General features: G+C 36.3%; 1 protein-coding gene across 1 annotated transcript; it reads right to left on the reverse strand.

Moving 5' to 3' along the window:
* Nucleotides 1–479: 479 nt before the first annotated feature.
* LOC18445247 (putative chromatin-remodeling complex ATPase chain) lies at nucleotides 480–15577 on the reverse strand. The gene is made up of 25 exons (XM_006855388.4): nucleotides 15258–15577; nucleotides 14146–14274; nucleotides 13899–14005; nucleotides 11619–11731; nucleotides 10211–10308; nucleotides 8431–8610; nucleotides 8099–8320; nucleotides 7626–7760; nucleotides 7243–7525; nucleotides 7089–7162; nucleotides 5524–5744; nucleotides 5350–5437; nucleotides 5153–5246; nucleotides 4823–5011; nucleotides 4650–4681; nucleotides 4443–4519; nucleotides 4245–4334; nucleotides 3992–4061; nucleotides 3670–3727; nucleotides 3528–3586; nucleotides 3286–3451; nucleotides 2354–2532; nucleotides 2035–2253; nucleotides 1281–1373; nucleotides 480–903 (listed from the first exon to the last, which is right to left on the reverse strand). The coding sequence occupies exons 1-25, from the start codon at nucleotides 15447–15449 to the stop codon at nucleotides 886–888; spliced, it is 3186 nt and encodes a 1061-aa protein (XP_006855450.1). The 5' UTR covers nucleotides 15450–15577; the 3' UTR covers nucleotides 480–885.
* Between the last annotated feature and the right edge of the window lie 800 nt (nucleotides 15578–16377).

A 16377-nucleotide genomic window follows, 5' to 3' on the forward strand; every position in this document is an offset into this window, starting at 1 on the left:
AATTATAATGTGTTGCAACCATTTTAAGACTTGGAGACCTTTTTTTCGATATCCACACATCTCGATGTTTAGATAATCAATTATATGATTTTCCAATTTCAAAATAATTGTCTTGTGGTACACCTTAATTCTACAATGTAAGATATCAACCTTCTATGTGCTTTTTCCTTATATAGCAGCCACATTTCAAATCAGAAGCAGCCCCTGACGATATGATCAGTCTTAATGGAACATTGAACATTGCTTTTTGTAGAGAGATCATAGACTATTGACCGACAAGCCCAAGTCCAAGGCGTATTATAACAAATTAAAAAAGCAAGTCATGGAAGAGAGTTCTACAAGGACATCCACCCTCCATTCCAAACAGGCGGTGTAAACAGAACATAACAAACAAGTGAATATCATCAAAACTGCAGCTGATGATAAAAAGTACGAACTCAAATTTTTAGGTCTCAACAGAAGTGGGGACACAGATCATCTAGCCAGGTATAAATTCATGCTGATTTAAGGAGCCAAGGGGCTCTTCGAGTGCTACATCATGGTTGTTGATTTATATAGAGGGAAAATCTATACAACATAGAAGGGCTATTGCCGTGTCCTAAGAGAAAAATAAGAAACACAGCACAGCCGTCTACAATGCCTTAAAAAGGCATACAATGATATATAATACGAGACACAGACAGAGAGACTATACGTGTAGGGATGACATAAGCAGATTTTTAACTGAATGTCCTACCCAAAATCCTGGTCTACCATCTACAAATATATGGGAACAGAGCTTTTCCATGCTCATGTTAACCATCAACTTTAATTACCCAAAAAAATGTTAACCATTAACAGAGAATTAGTATCACAACTCTTGCCTCAAAAAGAGCTTTTTTACCATCACTTCCGCTTCCTTCCCTACAAAAATATCAGATGACAAAATCAGAATAAAAAACCAGGCAATCACATTAGCATCTGCCAAAATTATCAGAAAGATTAGTCTTCTGCTTTTTGACAAATGGGTGTCCAAAAACTTTGAACTAAGAAAACACCATAGCAACAAGTTATTCTTCTCCTCAACTAAAGAAATTCTTATAAGAATACCCAAATAAAATGAACGAATCTACACTGATAAAGAATCTTTGAAATGCCTTGAAAGCCCATAGGACATAGAAAACTACCAACCACTGCCTTGATATATAAGAGTGCAAAATAGCCTTCCCAAACTGATAAAAAGAAATCAGAAAGGCATTCAACAAGCAAGATCACAAAGTTTACTGAGACTGCAGTCTTACCGAGCTCAAGTAGTCATCCATCATTGCCTGCTTCCGTTTCTTCGCAGGCTCCAAGGCCAACTTTGATGCAGATCGCTTCGTTGGTGTCAGATTCTGAATGCAAAACACATTTTACAAGGTAGAAGAGAATTACGCTTCCTAAAGCGGATGAAGAATCACGTAGAATTACGTAATGAAAATCAAAAAACTAGACTCACATAACCAGCCATCTTTATTACTACATGAGTTTAAAACGTGTAAGAGACAAATAATAATAACAAAAATAATAATAATCACCAAATTACAGCCATGAATACATTATCCAGAAAACTGCATATTTATCATGGTGTCAATACTGCCAAAACCATAAAAAAACTATACAAAAGATGTAGGAAAAGTATATACCATATGGACTGTCTACTTTTTGTACAAGGAGATTACAATCACTCTCTTTCATCGGATTTCAAATCAAGTGGTTGTGAGTGTATAGTTGACTAGAATCAAGGTTCACAAGGAAATTTCTATAACTTTGTAAAAGATACCATCCAATTTGACATCTGATGGCTAGGAGTAATTAATTGCGACATCATTGTAACAAAGATACTTGGTCTCATAGTAAAAAATCCCAAGATGCAAGTCATTTGATTCTGAACCTGCAGTCTTTCTAAATGTTGCAAACTAGTGATAACATCAATGAATTTTATTGAAATATCCCACTATTCTCTCATATGAGTAAAAAGTAAATCACATAACTATCACGATTCAAGAACAGCACCTTGGCTGCAAGCTTCTTGTCTTTTCTTGCCTGTCTCTCTCTCTCATCATATTCTTGATTCTCCCTCTCCACCAACCTAATCAGAGTATCACAACGCCGGGCAAGTTCTTGAACAGTACGGGACTTCACAAACCAATCAAAACGGAAAAGCGGGGATGTCCGAAAAGCAGCCTTCAGCTCATCCCAATTTCCATAACCAAGTTTGTGAACCATGCATAACTATAACACAAAACAAAGGATGATAATTATAATGGCCATAGATACAAAATAAAAACAATGTCTAAACCCATAACAAAGAAAATCAAAAAAGAAACTGTACCATATAACGATCACATTCTTCATTGTATAGTTTCCCTTTGTTCTGGCCATATTGAATCTTCAGTTCCAGCCATGGATTCTTATATCGATCCAACTTCTTACCAATTGCTTTCATGATCTCATCTTTACGAGATATTCGTGCTTCTCCCCTCTCAATATTTTTAATTATCCTATCATAATCTGCAAAACAAAGAACAATTGATATGAAAACTAAAAATAACAAGCAAACAATAGTCGCAATACTATGAATAATAATAATAACAAACAAAACCAAATTCACAAAAACAGCCAAAAAAAATTTTAGGCGCAGTGCAAAAGAAGAAATGAGCTAGAGTATCGCACATCTAAGTCCATGGGTTAGACCAACTATGCATATTTAAACAGTAAAATGTGCCATCCCATGGCCTATTTGGTACTTATAAGCATGTATATCTGAGGTAATAGGCATGTATCGATGCAAATGCACAAGCCAATGGGCATATGCACACACATAGAGATGTCCATTTATGCGATTGTATCTTATTGCTGAAAAAATAAATAATTAGCAACCTAAAATTCAATTACAACTATGATAGACCATGGTTGGGCCTAGACTACGAAACCCATTCCAGACTTGGGTGTCCAAAGAAACATTTTGCACCTTTCTCCAAGGCTAAACTACTGCCTTTGGCTTTTATCAATATCAATGAGCTCAACGAGGTCCAACCATCAAATCCCATCATACAATTTGCAATAGAAGGAACTAGGATAATTTTGATTGGCAGCACAAGAGCCCAACTCAGGTACAAACTATTTGGCACCTCAAAAAACCCAAATCAAAAAAAGGAAATAGCTTAGCAAGAACAAATCTGTAAAAGAAGTATATTTGTAGATTCATGTTTGCATCAGTGAAGTAAACAACAACAATAATAACAGCTTAGCAGAATGCTTTACCATTTAACTCCCGGAATCTCTCTTTGAAGACCCTTGCATATCTCTCCACTTCCTCTTCTGTTTTTCCTTCCATCTCAGAAGCGATGCCTTTTATGTCATTACGGCCATACTTTTCACAAGCTCTAATGAATGTATTGAAGTCCCTCCTTGCCCAGGTAGAAAATCCCTGAAATCCAGAGGTAGCTAAGTATCTGAAGGTAAATAGAAAAATATCCCAAGTGTACACAATTCACCCAACTTACCTCTTCCAAAAGTCGCTCCTTTTCTTCCTGCTCCTCAGCAGTGAGCGGTTCACCTACTTCTGAATCATCAATTCAGGGCTTGTCAGAACACAAAAGTAACAAAGTAGGCCTTGAAAACAAAATTGAACACAAATGAACATACCTTCAACATCATCCCCTTCCCCAATTGTGTCCTTCAGTTGATTTTTCTGATGGGTTATCTGTATAGGTTTTAGATTAGATCAAGAAACCATACATATACAATGAAGAGCTAGTCATAAGAACAAGACGATAACTAGGGAAAGGCGTGCTGAATATTAAACTAGTATTATATTTTAATATTCCCGTATAAAGCAGTAGCAATCTAAGGGAGAGATAAGGTGAACTAAACAAGGATATCCGAGAAAAGTAACAATAGAATAAATATGGGGCATTAAATTTGTGCAACCGTGCAGGACAGGAGCAAGGTCTCAAACAACACATACCATGAGATAGCGTACTTCTTTCTCATATAAGTCACTAAGACGTTGGGTGTTAAAGAACTGGAAATCGTGCCTGGATCAACTCACAAGGAAAATAAAAAAATAAATATGAACTTGTGCTAACATAACTGCACTGGAAGACTCAAAAACACAATCACAGGAATGGAGTTCCCCAAAAGCTTGGTGAATTCCCTCAAATATTTTAATAGCTTAAAGCACCTAGTCAGTTGCAGAAAAACTGTATAACTATGCTTACAACTGTGGCATGCGAGGAATACGAGGCTCTCTCGGTTTTGCTGGACCCCCTTGTCGCATTGCTTGCTTGAAATAATCTGACTCCGAATAGCTTAAAAAAGGAAAATGAATAGAATTAGATGATTCTCAATTAAATGCACAAAAGAATAGTTCTAAAACATCAGTGAATGAGTATGTTCACAGAGGTTATAAATCTTACTTGCGCTTGCGCTCACGTTTAGGGGGCTCAATCCAGTTGTCACTGACAAGTTTCTTAAAATCAGCCTTGTTTTCCTCCTTGCCAAATTAAACCAAAGCAGCACAATTAGTCGCAGTTGGAGTTCATTGCTATTATTTTGTATCACCAAACAATGGTACATATGAAAATAGAGAAAACAAAAGACTTCAAAAAGAAATTTCTTCATACCTTTTCATCACCAAAATCATATAGATCAGCAGCTGCAAGAAAAACCGGTATTGTTATCAAGTGTCTCGAGAAACATATTCAGCGAAGACATTGGAGAAATAGACCGGTATGGATAAGTCACCAGGAAGTGGACAGGTTAAATAAAGTAAACTACTTAATGTTTAACAACATACTATCATCCATCTTGAACTTGATGGCATCTTCTGTAAATTTCTTCATTTTTGCATCAAGTTCTGCTGTTGCCTCTTCTCCCTTGGCTATAATTCTGTCTATATCCTCATCTGTTATGGTGCTGTCCTTGGAACTGAAAACCATCTCCGCACCAAATCTTACCATTTGCAGCAGTTCATCCTTGTTCACGGCTGCACCAGAAACAAAAGAAACACAAATAGAGATGCACAATTCATTATGAAACAAAGCACTTCCATGGAGACCATAAAAGCCTTCATAAAACAGTAAGAGACAAGGAGATCTGAAAAGAATAAAAGAATGAACACACTTACTCTTCTGCTCAGCTAGGCGACCTTGTTGGATAACTAAAGCATCAAGTGCAAGCTTTTTATAGGCCCTCTCTATCACCTTCTCCTCAATGGTATACTGTGGTATTCATGGAACGAAACAGGGAAATACAAAGTTATTGCATGAAAGTGGTAGATATGATTAAGTTTATTCAGACATAGCTCATCCTAAAGAGACAAACCTCAGTGCAGAATCGGAACACTTGAACTTCTTTCTTTTGGCCAATCCGATGAGCACGATCCTGAGCTTGTAGATCTACCTGAGGATTCCTGATGCATGCAACATAACATTATCTTCGAATCTAAGATAGAAGAAGCAACTTGCAATGCAGAAGCATCGTGAGGCAGTAGCATACCAATCACTATCATAGAGAATAACAACATCAGCTGTGGCAAGGTTAATACCCAGACCACCTGCTCTGGTTGAGAGCAGGAAAATAAACTTCTCACTTCCTGGCTGATTGAAGGCATCAATGGAAGCATCACGGTCCTCCCCACCAGTATTGCCATCAATTCGGCAATACATATACCCACGATACATTAAATAATCTTCTAAAATATCCAACAGCCGAGTCATCTATACATCAGAAAAATCATTGTCAAGGGCAAGAAATCTTCATTTGATCCAAAATAGGCAAAGGGAATGAGCATAACAATAAACATATCTAACAGTCTAAAAGACATTTAGAACGATTAACATAACAATCTTAATGAGTCTCATGCTTGCTTATGTAGAAAAGACACCCCAAAAGATGGAGAATCTTCATTGTAAACATATTGACATACCATAAAGAGGTAGTTCAAACAAGACGAATATGCTTGTAAAGGAAAAATCTTCCAAAACTATTAACCAAAAGGTGCTCAATTTATCATACAGACCAGTGTTTTGAAACGCAGAAGTGGGTTTCAAACTGGTTCAAATCGGCAATATGGACTTGTTCAGCAGGTATAATCATCATACTGATACAACTAAAAAAAGTACCAAAAACTGGGAAATCAGGCAATTTAGGGATTCCCAAGAAAGGATCCCCCCACCACCACCACCCACCCCCCACTACCACCCCAGGCAATTATGGTTTGAAAGTCCAGGTTTTAAAACACTGGTATAGACCATCTCACAAGAAGCAAAATTAGATTGATCACTAAACCTATGTTTTAGAAAAGACCAAGATTACTCCAAACGAAGTTGGAAGAATGATTTGAAGTCCAGGTTTATATTATACATGGAAAACCATAAACTGCGCAACAATCCTGTAGGAATCAAACCTACTGAAAGAGTATAGCTTACACGCTTCAAGTCATTCACTTGTATTTCTACCTAGGTGTTTCCCAAACACCCAACAGCACTATAGGTGATTATCCATATGTTCCAACAGCCTATCATAATCAAATACTATCCAACAGCTAGCAGGATCCAACTTCTACGCTTGACATTAGATTTTAGAGTTAGTCTTTTATGGTTATTAGAATTTTGTAGTTAGTCCTGTACTCCTAAAATAGACTTCATTTCTACAAGATCATTCCACATGTGAAAAATATAACCTGCTACATAGCATTCATGATATGTAAGGCATGTCAGATTTGGTAAAACTAACATTCTGGTTATTTAATTCCTATTATATGCCTACCAGAGCCATTTATGACAGCTTTTTTAAGTAATGCCATTTGCCAGCTACCTGGTCCCAAAAGGCTAACAAACTAATTGCTCATTATTGCCATCACTTCAATACAAGTTTCCATTTTTTATTTGATTGATTAAATAAACAGAAAGTCATAAACTGATAATATCATTTGCAGATTCTGTGACGTCACTTAGAAAGGAACGCCACGACGCAAATCTCACCATCATTAAGACCACAAATTTAACCATAAGCCAGATGCTATTAAATTTCACCAAGTGATAACACTAGAGCATGCTTACCTGTGAAAATATTAGAACTCTGGAATCTCGCTCTTTTAGTTTCGGAAGCAATTTGTCCAAAAGAACCATCTTACCTGCAAAAAGATGAATACAAATAGATGTTAGAAACCTGGAAAGCAATTTATATTCACCAAGATGAGGAGGTAAGGCTTACCGGCATTTGTTATTAGATGATCGCCTGTTGTATAGGGAGGACCCGGTTCAGCACCTTGGAAAAGATATGGGTGATTACAGCATTTTCGCAATTGCATAGCAATATTCAAAAGGCGCCTGCGCTCCCCACCAGCATTAACTACTTCTAAATCTTTCTGAAGCAAAGCCTTGTAATATTGCTTTTGTAATTGGGACATGCCAACTTTGAGTATTGTTTCCTTTTTAGGTGGCAAGCCTTTTTCAACATCAGATTTCAACCTTCGGAGAAGAAATGGACGAAGGACCTTTAAGTCCATGAAAATGAACACAAACAAAATTTATGATTCAGTTTCATTTAAGCAGAATGAAATCACTGCAGATAATACAAATAGTTTAGTATTATACCTTATGAAGCTGCTGAACAACCTCCTGCTGATCATTATCGCCCGAAATTTGAAACCATTCATCAAATGTGTCAGCAGAGCTAAATATCTCGGGAAGAAGAAAATTGAGGAGTGACCAGAGCTCATGTAGGTTATTCTGCATAACAAAGAACACAATGTCATAACATTATGAGCAAAAGCTGTGCCTTAATTACCTATTACAATAATGATGATGACGAATTGTTGTGGATAATTACATCTTAAAACTGCAATTTGGAGACAAAGAATGACCACTTACAGTCATGACAGAGAAGCTGCATGACAAGTAAATGTATGCAATAAAACACCAATAAAATGTGATGATTTTCAGTTTCAAGAAAGGCTAGGATCCCAGTGAAGTCCATAGCGTTCCAAAAAAAGGAAAGAAGAGAGAGAGAACCAGTATGTTGCTTTGCTCGCTACATATGCAAATGCCGAACTAGAATAGCATGTTACCTGAAGAGGAGTCCCCGTTATAAGTAGACGGTAATTGGTGTTGTAAAGTCTCATTGTTTTAGAGAGAAGAGAATTCTCATTCTTTATCCGATGAGCCTCATCAATTATAACATAGCGCCAACTGAAACGGCGCAATGCTGTTTTTTCTTTAATTGCCATTTCAAAACTTGTGACACATATGTCAAACTTTCCAGCCGCCAACAAATTCTCACGTATATGCTTCTGCAGAAGTCAAAACAATAAATTAACCATTAGGTACCATAAAAATCAGAACACTCTTGAAACAATAGAAAAAGAACAGTAGAACATCTGACAGTTTGGTGGTAACTGACCCTTTCTTCTGGATTGCCAAGAAATTTCACAGCACGTAAAATCGGGCAAAAGCGACGAATTTCCTTCATCCAGTTTCCAAGAGTTGATTTTGGGGCTACCACCATGTGAGGACCAGTGATTCCTCTGAACTCATGTAAATAACCCAATAGAGAGATAGTTTGCAAGGTTTTTCCGAGACCCTAAAAGAATCAAAGGGTTAATACCAGCCACAACACGGCAGAAAAGGAACTGCAAACCCACTTAAGTAAACAACCAACAGTATATGCTTTAAAGCACTCACAGTAGGGCACTTTACGGAGTGAGGCCAAAAACCAAATGAATAAGTAAATATAGATAGTTCATTTCAAAAGCCAATTTTTAGAAAAAATGAAATGCTGCCCAACAGGAGGAAGTTCCACTATTTGCCCAACTGAAACACCAAGATCAAATTGGAGACAATCACCGTGATAGCATAAAGATTTTTGAAGAAGTATATATCCATTTACATTGCTTAACAAAAGCATGGATGGTCTGAATGAACTCAAGTTGCATATTCAGCCAAAATAAAAAACAACCACACAGATGCCAAGCAAATATCACCCAAAAAGTAAAATGGAGGCATACCAAGAAATTAAACAAAACTCTCGTTGGGGAAATCCATATAACCTTGAAATCACATTATCTTAAGCCAAGCATTAGAAAGAATCAACTCATATAAACATTATCAAGATGGAATGTTCCTTATGTCATTAGGTTAGAGTCCATAAACATAACATTGTCATTGTCGTACTAACCATGAAGTTAACAATTATACCTCAGATTTTTTTTTTTGGGGGTAATTCAGTGGGGAAGACAGCCCCCTACCCATTTTTTGAATAGATTTTTGGTTTAGCTTTTGTGCAAGCTCAAGAAGTTAGAGCTCATCACACACCACCCAAACATGATCAACATCATTAATATCAATATTCAAAGTTCATGCTTCAAGCAACAAGCTCAATACTAAGCTAGTTTGAGTTCCAGTTGTGATCATGAGATGAGCCAAAAAAGAGGGGGAAATGGTGATGGAATTCTTCAAAGGTAAGCAGGCAAGCAAGAGTAGACTAGCCAATCCAAGGGAGTGTTGGGCAAGGGTGGCATTTTCCATTGAACTGGGTCTGTGGTACTTGTCTTTGTTTATTCAAAAGTCAGCGATATTTGTCTTTTTGGATGGATCCTACATGCCAGGGAGAGGAAGCTAACGACTCATAACTGATTGCAGGAAATGTTAATGGTTCACAACTTCATATTCAGTTGATACTTTCCTCAGTTCCGCCATTTCACTCAACTAGGGAAGACGCATCCATCCCATTAATCAGCTACGGCGACAGCTCCACCGCCGCATCCGAGACAGAGGAGAAAATTCAAATTACAGACAAGGACAATCTCACAAACAAACTGTTGGAAATGAAACGAAGCACTCATTCCCTTTATTATAACAACATACTGTAAATGACTACTTATAAATGGACTTTCGGGGTGAGTTCCAATGCACAACATAGCACATGCGACAAAAAGAAAGAAACCCAAATACAAAAGCAAGAAAAAAAAACAATAGTTTCCAACGCATACTTCTCTGCTAAATGCAACTCTTGCATTATCAGTTTTCAGACAATTAACCACCAAAAGCTGTGAAAAGGAGGCCAAATACAGAAAAGAAGATTACAGATTCCAAAGGAAATAATATGTATGCATGTATAAATGCATATATATATATATATATATATATATATATATAAAACAAGGCAGAAGCCCACTGCATACCATTTCATCAGCAAGAATCCCGTTAATACCATTCTCGTACAAACGTATCAACCAATTCAGTCCAGCTAGTTGGTAATCTCTCATCTTGCCTTGAATACCTGAACAATGCGTAAAATACGTGATAAGTACCATGCCCAGCATAGGTCGCATCATAGCCCATGCAAACAACCATAAAGAGTGTATTGCCCAAAAATAAGTATATCAAACATTTTTTTTCACAAATATATATGAAATTTAGAGGTTTCCTCATCCACCAACAGTCAATCCCAAAAACAACAAGAGCCAAGCTCAGTGGTTCCTTTTTTCACTAATTCAGTAGCTTTACTAAGTGTGTTTAAACAGAAAGTTGGAAATAAACACATGGGCCTACCCTTTCATCCCATATAATATTACAGAATTCACAACACACCCACAACAGAAATATAACATTGCCGCATACAAAAGGTATCTCATAGGTATCTCATGCTAAGCAACTATAGAAGGACCCAAGCTGTCCAAAAATGGGCACTCTACTTCACAAACATACAATGATATTCTGAAGGTCTGTTAAAAGCGGTATCTGCACAATGAAGGAAAAGAAAAGAAATAAAAAATAATGATTCCTATCAGAACATTGGTCACAATTATAGAATGGCAGGAGGGAAAGTCACATCACAAGAAACTGGCATATTCAATCAAAGAAACTGAAGGATGATGAAATTTTAAATGAGATTTGGCCATGGTCAATGATCCCCAAGTAAATAATGGAAAACTAACTCTCAGCCCACTCCCTCACATGCATTCCAGGTGCATTTTCAGCAACTAAGGATTGACACATATGAGGACATGGACAGCATATGCAAATATTAACAAAAAAAACTTAAAAATATTAGATGCAACTTGCAAATATAAAGTGTAAAAAATCATGTTTTTGTGAGAAAACATTCATTACAAATTAAAATGATTCACCATAATCTAGAAGATAAAGGAACATGAAATATTACTGAGTGGCAAAATTGACACCAGCAGAACAAAGCAAGAGCAGTTCACAAAAATTCTCTTCAAACACGCATCTCATGATTTAAATACAAGTACATCTGTAGAAGATTCCACGATGAGAATTGCAGCGTGCCAGAAAATAAATGGGAGAAGAAAACTTCTCAAGTTTTTTAAAAATTTTGACTAGTAAATTGAAAAAATAAATGCAACTAGACAACTATTATAGTAAGAAGCGTGGAGTCAATAAATAACGTGGTTGTTGTGCAGCATATGAAAGATAATTATTGCCCAGTAAGAAAACAAAGAGCATGAGGCAAGGCATCGGAATTAAGCCATCTAACTTATTTGTACATTTCATAGAATAAATTGTGGAATGTGGTAAAGAATTGGAAGAGGCCAAAATTTATAAACCACAAAGAAAAAATCATACAAGATGGCTGTGCCATTAGCCGTGTACTTCCAGAACCAGCTAAAGCATCCTCTTCCTCCTTTAGACATTCCTCATCCTCCTCCTCTTCAGTTACTTTAGAAGCATGGCGGCCCCTGCCAGATCCATCACACAAAATCATCCAGAAATGTATAAAACCACTAAGCATAAAACCTTGGACATTGTTCAAAAAAGCAAACCGCCCAGCGCCTCGGCACGCCCAAGCCTAGGCGGCCAAACTGGGTGACAATCCCTTGGCAGCCGCCCAGGGCCTGCGCCCCACCTAAGGGGGAAAATTATTATTATTTTCGTTGTATTGATTTTTTAAAACATAAAGGGTTTCAAGGATAGGTTTTAGGTTCATTTGAAACCTAAACCCACAAGAACACATTTTAGAAAGAAAGAAACCTCAAGAAAACTAAATTTTGTGAATTTCATTGGATCGAAGTGTTTTCAAAGTTACGGAAAACAGATCCAAACATCACCTAAGTAAATTTGATTTAGTATTGGAGTTTTATAATCCTATTAGAGGGTGTTTTTATTATTATAGCACCAAAAAACATCTTAGAGGTGGGAGTTTGGAGTTCAAGCAATCAAAATAAGTGCAAAACTTTATTTTTTAGATTGCTTATTTTATTTTGAAATATTTTCTTCAGGATCTAGTCAAAATGGAGATCCGAGTTCGAAAAATGGATATAACCCAAATCCAAATGACAAAAATTGCACTAGATGCAATTTTTGCAAAAAAGATACAAAAAGGGGATATTGCCCCTTGTAAAAATGTTCCTGAAGCTATCAGAGAGGAGCTTAAACAATATATGAGTTCTGTTAAACAAAAACAGGAGCAAAATCCTTATCATTTGAATAGATCTATTTCTGCTACTTTTAAAAGAAGTGATCCGGGTTGGAAGTATGGTTATAATCCAAAACAAGACAATAAAAATTGTATAAAGTGTAATTTTTGTGAAAAAGATACCAATGGGGATATTAACCGATTCAAAAAACACATTGCTAGTATTAAAGGGAATATTGCTTCTTGTAAAAAAGTTCTTGAAACTATTCGAGATGAGATTAGGCAACTTCTGAATTTAAAAGAACCAAAAAATGATGAAAATGAACCTTGTTCTATGGAAATATCTTCTCCAGGTTCTTTTAGAAGTGGTGATCCCAATTGGAAGTATGGTTATAACCCGAATCAGAATGAAAAAAATCATATTAAATGTAATTATTATGGAAAGGATACTAATAGGGGCATTTACAAGTTTAAAAAACACCTTGACGGTATTAAAGGGGATGTTGTCCCGTGTAAAAATGTTCCTGAGACTACCAAGGAGGAAATTGTACAATATTTGAATTCAGGGAAGCACAAAAAGATAAAAAATGGTAGAGAGCCAAGATTCCTAGGGCCTCATCTACACATACAAATAAGAGGGAAGTAAAAGAAGAGGAAGAGGAAGACGCAAATTCAGAAGAAACAGAGGAGGAAAAGGGTTATATTGAAGAGAGATATGACTCTGATGATAATGGCCTTGAATCTGATGCATATGATGAAGTTTACCCCATTCCTTCTGATGACAATGATGATGATGATGACTGAAGACTCTTGGTGTTGACTGTTGACTATTGTATCCTAGATTGTATATTTTCTGAATTTTGTATATTTTTTTTTTAGTTTCTACTTTCTAGTTTCTAGTTTCTAGTTCTATTATCTAACTTTTGTGCGTACAATCTACAGTGTATCAAACTATCAGTGTATGCTTGTATGGTTTTACTTTTTTAGCATTCTATGAAAATATGAATTATGGTCATATGGATTACCAAAATTCTCTTCTCGACTTCTATCTTCTTCTTTTTTTTAAACTGGGATTATAGTCTTATGGACTATCAAAATTCTTATGGATTATCAAATTCTTATGGATTAATCATTATCAATCATCAGTTTTTTTTTTTTTTCAACTGGCTAGGCGGCCGCCTAGGCGCTGGGCGGCCTGGACCCTCATGGCCGCCTGAGTGCTACCTAGCGCTTTTTGAAACACTGACATTGAATGTAATAAATTTAACCATACCAAAATTCTTACACAAATTTTCAACCACAAAACACCTGGCTAACACTTTGTTTAATGAATATCAAGGAAAACTCAATTTTAGCACAGGAAAATTAGTTGTAGAAGAAAATAGTGATGACCTTTTGGTTCCTTTCACTCATGTATTTTAGCTACACAAAATCACCTGATGATGCCTTGCAATTGACAAAAACAAAATCATACAAACAAAAGAAATTACCTGCCCCTTGGTTTTTTTTCTGCAGCAGATTGAGCACCTCTGGCAAAATGAGCAAATATCTCCGTCTGTTGTAGAAGATATTTCAAACGGCCCTTCCCTTTGTTGTTCTGAAAAGAGTGCAGAAAAAATGAATTATCAGTATGAATTGAGGTTCAAATAAAGCAATTCTAAGAATCACTTCTAACTACAAAAACTAATTTAGTTTTCATACATGGTGATAAAACACCCAAGAAGAATAAAAACATACCATGTCAGCATCTATGGCTGCATTCTGTGCATCAAGAATTTCTTGGACCTTTTGTTTCTTACGCTTTTGCATTTCACGCAACCTGGCCCTTTCGCGCTTTCCCATTTCAGCATTTGATGATGGTTCACCCTACAACAGTGAGAACACCCCAATATAACAACCAATATAACCATATCTTATTCAGATTTTCTCTTTCAGTAAGTTTGTCAATATGCTATCAAGAAGGCTATCAATCAGAACCAACAATGAAAACAAAGAGGTGACTTTTCAGATAATTAATGCACCCAAAAAAGAGCATAGAATTATTAACAACTCTTAAAAAGGAAGACACTGAAAATAACTAAACCAATCTGCTGAACTATTAATTGCACATTTGTCAAAATAACACTAATTATGTGTTTTCAATTAATGTAACAAATGGGAATGACAACGGAATAACAACAGCCAGTTCTAGAGTTAACAGAAAAGAATTCTCCAAATTTAAAGAAAGTCCAACAATGACAAGACAACAATGATTCAATATATTAAGAAATAACATCTGCAAACCAATTACAACTGAAAAATGAGAGGGAATAATAAAAGCAAGGAGCTCAAGACTTCCTGCACAAGGTTATCCGCATACAAAGCGGCACCTATATTGTTTCACAAATGGACAATAGAACATTTGCACAAACACTAATCAATAGCCATAATGTCTATGAAACCCCAATCACACACTCAAAAACCATACCAAACACACAACAAAAGGTTAAGCCCATAAAACATTGTCCATCACTTCACAAATTGCGCCAGCAAGCAAGTGGAAAACCCTAGTTGCCACAGAAAACACCAACAAAACCTAAAAAGAAAAAAAAATTAAACCATAACATAGAGAAACTTAGGCCACCAAGAACTGTGGTAGAACAAAAATTCCATCGCCCCTTGGCATAACTCAGGACAATAAACAATTCAGATCCAGCTTCTACAAAACCAAAAACCATCTATACTATCCTCTGCATTCCCTAACGACCAAAAAGTCCTCCATAATTCAAATAAAATAGAAACTAATAGAGAGAGAAAAGCAAATAGCAAATCACAAAGATTTCAAAGGCTTAAAATTCTCTGAAAACTACCTCTTCCACTTCATCGTCTCCCTCAGCTCCATCTGGCAATGGAGAATCATCATCATCATCATCAGAACCAGCTTCTCTTGCTACTGCTTCGATTTCTTCTTCATCATCTGAGTTAGTTTGTTGCTCTTCTTCTTCCTCTTCTCCTGTAGAAGAACCAGATCCGTTTGAAAGGGGATCCTCCGAGCGCGACATGAATGCACAAAAATGGATGCCCTAGCCCTAGAATTGCAGACTGAGGGAGAGACGAGAATAAAATGAAGCGAAGTTTTTGGAGGGGAAATCACGAAGGGGGGGGGGGAATTTTTTGTGCCTGTAAATAAATATATCGGAAGAAAAGGCAGAGATATAAATGACGAAAATGCCCCACAAATGAAAAGACAGTAGTGATGCATATCTTTGATAAAATGACAAAGAGAGCCCTGGTTTTTTAGCCTCCCAGTAGAGGTTAAGGAAATTGTCGCCAAAATTTTGGAAGAATCCCATCTCTATACCCTCTTAATTTTGTAAATGGCAAAATGCGCTAGGTATTTAGTCAGTGAATGCCTTAGGCTTTCTAATGAAATTAAAGCAGTACTTAAAGCTCTCACCAAAAATTGTAGTTCTAGTGATAGAGGGCTCTCAATTTGATCATCTCAAACTTGATGATCGTGAGTTTGAAAAAGGAAAAGACAAACAATTAATTCTACAAATAGAATATCATGTAAGAGATTGCATGATCCATTCATTTTTAAGTGTTCATAAATTTGCTAGATTTATATAATTTTTGAAATTTTAAATTTCATAATTAAGGTTTGAACTAGATTTGAAACCATTATAGAGATTTTTGGCATTGAAGATTGACATTCAACTTTATTCTTATTAGGTACAAAGTAGGCTCAATATTCGACCGGCTTGTACCACTAACATCTCAAGGTTGATTCCCATTGCTAAATTGCCCATTAAAAAAAAGAGCCTAGGCCTTGCATTAATTGATTTAGTGTGAGGATGTCCTTAAAGGGATAAAAAAATGTCTAAATGGAGAACTTTAGCCCCAATAGAGGAGCGCCGAATTTGTAAAAAAAGTAAGAAACCCCCATCTAGTTATTTATGTTATTTTTGTCATTTGAATATAGTAGTTTGT

Source organism: Amborella trichopoda, chromosome 2, assembly GCF_054954075.1.
Source record: "Amborella trichopoda isolate Santa Cruz 75 chromosome 2, AtrichopodaSantaCruz75HAP2 v2.0, whole genome shotgun sequence".
NCBI lineage: Eukaryota > Viridiplantae > Streptophyta > Magnoliopsida > Amborellales > Amborellaceae > Amborella > Amborella trichopoda.

Bases quoted from the DNA above. Each gene is read 5' to 3' on its own strand.
- LOC18445247 (XM_006855388.4), bottom strand. From the start codon at position 15,449: ATGTCGCGCTCGGAGGATCCCCTTTCAAACGGATCTGGTTCTTCTACA. The intron at 7,526-7,625 runs GTATAATACTAA...ATGGACTTAAAG, and splicing joins TTGTTCAGCAGCTTCATAAG to GTCCTTCGTCCATTTCTTCT. The intron at 1,374-2,034 runs GTGCTGTTCTTG...TTTTGCATTCAG, and splicing joins ACAAGAAGCTTGCAGCCAAG to AATCTGACACCAACGAAGCG.